The sequence below is a fragment of the Canis aureus genome, chromosome 10 (genome assembly GCF_053574225.1).
Source record: "Canis aureus isolate CA01 chromosome 10, VMU_Caureus_v.1.0, whole genome shotgun sequence".
Taxonomy (NCBI): Eukaryota; Metazoa; Chordata; class Mammalia; order Carnivora; family Canidae; genus Canis; species Canis aureus.
The window spans coordinates 42,231,007-42,234,760 of record NC_135620.1 but is presented as its reverse complement, the minus strand read 5'-3'; the positions used below and the strand labels follow the sequence as shown (position 1 = coordinate 42,234,760).

General features: G+C 44.5%; 1 protein-coding gene across 1 annotated transcript; it reads left to right on the top strand.

Annotated features, from left to right (window-relative positions):
• Positions 1 to 237: 237 nt before the first annotated feature.
• Positions 238 to 1,033, top strand: IFNB1 (interferon beta 1). The gene has a single exon (XM_077910949.1). It carries the CDS (start codon positions 265 to 267, stop codon positions 856 to 858), a length of 594 nt encoding a protein of 197 aa, XP_077767075.1. The 5' UTR covers positions 238 to 264; the 3' UTR covers positions 859 to 1,033.
• Positions 1,034 to 3,754: the final 2,721 nt, after the last annotated feature.

The window sequence follows — 3,754 nt, the reverse complement described above, 5'->3', positions numbered from 1 at the left end:
TTTAGTAATTGGGAACTCACTATAGCAAAACATTGGAAATCCTCACAGTTTCTAAGTCTTTTCCACAATGTACATAAAAATAATGGAAGGCCTTAAAATAAGTGAACAAACTAATTTAAATGACATAGGAAAAATGAAAGGGAGAACTGAAAGTGGGAAATTCCTCTGCGATAGAAAGAGGACCATCCTGTATAAATAGGGCTACACTCCTGGTAGAAGGGCATTTGCGCTCTGAACTCTCAGAGCTTTGGCTTCAGCATCGAGATGGTAATAGGAGAGACTCTTCCCATTTTCATCATGACCAGTAGATGCATCCTCCAAACAACTCTCCTGTTGTATTTCTCCACCATGGCTCTTGCCATGAGCAACGACTTGCTTCGATCCCAGCTAAGCAGCAGCAGTTTGGAGTGTCAGGAGCTCCTATTACAGTTGAATGGAACCACTGAATATTGCCTCAAGGACAGGATAAACTTCGAGATCCCTGAGGAAATCGAGAAATCACGCCAGTTCCAGAAGGAGGACATCATATTGATCACCCATGAGATGTTCCAGAAGATCTTTGATATTTTCAGGAGAAATATCTCTAGAACAGGATGGAATGAGACCACTGTCGAGAACCTTCTTGTGAAGCTCCACTGGCAGAAGGAACATCTGGAGATAATCCTGGAGGACGTCAAAGAGAAGGAAAACTTCACCTGGGACAACAGGACTCTTCTGCACCTGAAGAAATATTACTTAAGGATTGTGCAGTACCTGAAGGCCAAGGAGTACAGCATCTGTGCCTGGACCATAGTCCGAGCAGAAATCTGCAGGAACTTTTTCTTCCTTAATATACTTACAGATTATCTCCAGAACTGAAGATCTCTCAGCCTCTGCCTCTCGGAATGGACGATGCTTGACAAGGATTTCAGGCATTCCTCAACTGGCAGATGCTCTGTAAGTGACAGCTAATGTACTGCATTTGAAATTACATTCATTTTTTGTACTAACTTATTTGATCTATGTACTAAGTTATTTTCCTATTTATTTAAACTTTCACCCTAGAAAATAAATTTCTTTTTATGAAACAAAAATCAACATGGAATTTTAATTTCAATTTCATTAGCATCATGTCGAAAATTATGGAGCACCTAAAAATTACAATTCTTTATATATTGTGCCTACAAAATTGTAGAGATTCTTGCCAAGGAATTTAAAATCCAAAGAAGCCATGTGGAATATATAAAATGATGGATGATAAGGGGAGGTGAACCGTTCAGGAGAATTAATGTGGCCTCAGCCTCTTCAGAATTGAAATGGAAGAGGCAGGCAAGTGGCTCTGGAATTAGAACAAGGAGGTTCCATTGCTTCTATTCTGCTTCTCCTCTGTATCTTCAGGCTCTCTGATCCTAAAGTTAGAATTTGACTAACAGGGCAACTAGAGGAATATTTCAGCTCTTGTGTTTGCCCTAAACTTATTCCTAATTCCTATTATATTCAGGGTGCTCTGCTTGCCCAACACCCTCCCAACCCCACAGGATTTTAAAATATTTATGTGCCCCCCTAAGCTAAGGGTGAGAAGTCCCAGGCACTTCTGTGACATTGTGAAGCAAGCAGTCCTTTTCTTGTACTCTTCCCTGACAGTTAAGATGTATAGCAGTCTCAGTGGAGCTGGGGATCTCTTCCTGCTTCCAGGGCACAGGCACCATAAGAATAAAGAATTCTGCTTTCTATCTCTGCTATCTGGCTAGATTTTTCTACCCATTTGGCAGAAAAGCAAATCTGCTCCTGGTCCCCCCTGCCCTGTTCATACAGAATTCCAGGCTACCTTATCAACTTCTGATGCTCTGCATCTCTGAAGCCCCACACACCCCTAAATCCAAATCCAAGACAAGTGTGGCAGATTAAGTCATTTCTGTCAAGTGAAAAACCAGGAAGCATGGCTCAGGAGAGGGAAATTCAGGTGGGATAGAAAGTGTCCTGATTTTTCTCAAGGACTACACTGAAAAAATACAATTTTCCTAGGAGGTCCTGGGGCACCTGGCCAGCATGTACCAATTGGCTGGGTTTCTGTCTTCGCACTAAAAGCCTTGGGAATTTAGACTATCAAGACAGGTGCTCCTGTCTTAAGCAGCTGCCATCCAGGTGCTGCACTCCGCCCCCATGTATGTAATTGGATTTAAGTCCACCTCACAAGCACCCCTCCAATGGGCACAATTCCATCACTGTTGTTCTATAGCTCCAGCAACGAAGTCTCTCAGGTTGAGTCGCTGCCCCCAGGTCACACAGCCGATGCGTGGAAGTTTAAAAAATGCAATGGGCTGAATCGTATAAGACTTTGTTCACATCTAAGCGTTTTCTGCTAAACCAGTAGGGAAGTCTGAGTTCTGTCAAAAGAGCGTCAGCGGAGATCTATCCCAGGGTGCAGACAATGAACTTGAGGCTCCCTCTTCTGGCCGTTACACACCGGCTATGAACCAAGAAGTGCTACATGCCGTGGCAGATCCAAGGCCTTGGGCCTACGATAGCCAGCAGAGGCCTGGCGAAACAAGGAACCCTCCCTCTCCTCAAAACAACTCACACTCCACCCCCACCACACCCCTTTTGCGGGGCTACAAAGACAAGAAAATGCAGACTAAGGGGCAGTGGTTAGAAGAGCCAAGAAGCCTAACTCTTGGCAAGGGGCGCCAGCTGCCCATCGCCTTCCCTGCGCCCACCTTACTGAAGGAGTCTCAGCAAGAGGCTCTTCTCTGCTCACCACCAACTGGGCCCAGGAACCCAGAGGCTGGGGACGTCTGCTCTGCATGTGTGCTGGGAGCCAGAGGACAGAGGCAAGGCTCCTTCTGCAGAATTATAAATATTTATGCCACAGCTGAGTGTGTCAGCCCGTCTACAACACCAAAAGTCTGCCCATCACTAGGAGAGCATAAATGATCATTAATATTAATTCGAAAAGCACGTGTGTGAGTATGTGCCTATGCTAAATGGATGGCCACATGTAAAGGAGTACAGTTATTATTTTAGCTGGCACCAGAATACATCAAAAGAGAGTACTCATTTAGAAAAATAGTGATGAGCCTCCCAAAGTTGTGGATATGGCAACGCAAATGGTAGTGCAATGCCAATGGTACGTTTCTGTGTGTCTGTTTCTGAGGAGGAAAAAGACAGAAGCCCATCAGATGGTCTGGAGCTGTGATCATCCCTGGAATAAAACAGCAGTGAAAATTTTCTGGTAGGGGCAAAGAAAGGGCGTTTAAAGACCTTCTTTTTTTTTTTTTTTTAAGATTTTATTTATTTATTCATGAGAGACACACAGAGAGAAAGAGGCCGAGACACAGGCAGAGGGAGAAGCAGGCTCCATGCAGGGAGCCTGATGTGGCGCTCGATCCTGGGACCCTGGGATCACGCCCTGGGCTGAAGGCTGCACTAAACCACTGAGCCACTGGGGCTGCCCTTTTAAAGACCCTCTTAAGAAAATGAAAAGATATGTCACAGACTGCGAGAATATATTTGTAAGTCACAGATCTGATAAAGTATATATCAATTCATAAAGAACTCTCAAAACCTGATAACATCCTCCATAAAGATGGACAAAAGAGTTCAACACTTTGGGCCGCCTGGGTGGCTCAGCAGTTGAGCATCTGCCTTCAGCTCAGGGTGTGATCCTGGGCTCAGGGATCGAGTCCCACAACAGGCTCCCTGTGAGGAGCCTGACTCTCCCTCTGCCTGTGTCTCTCCTGAATAAATTTTAAAAATCTTAAAAAAAAAAAAGAAA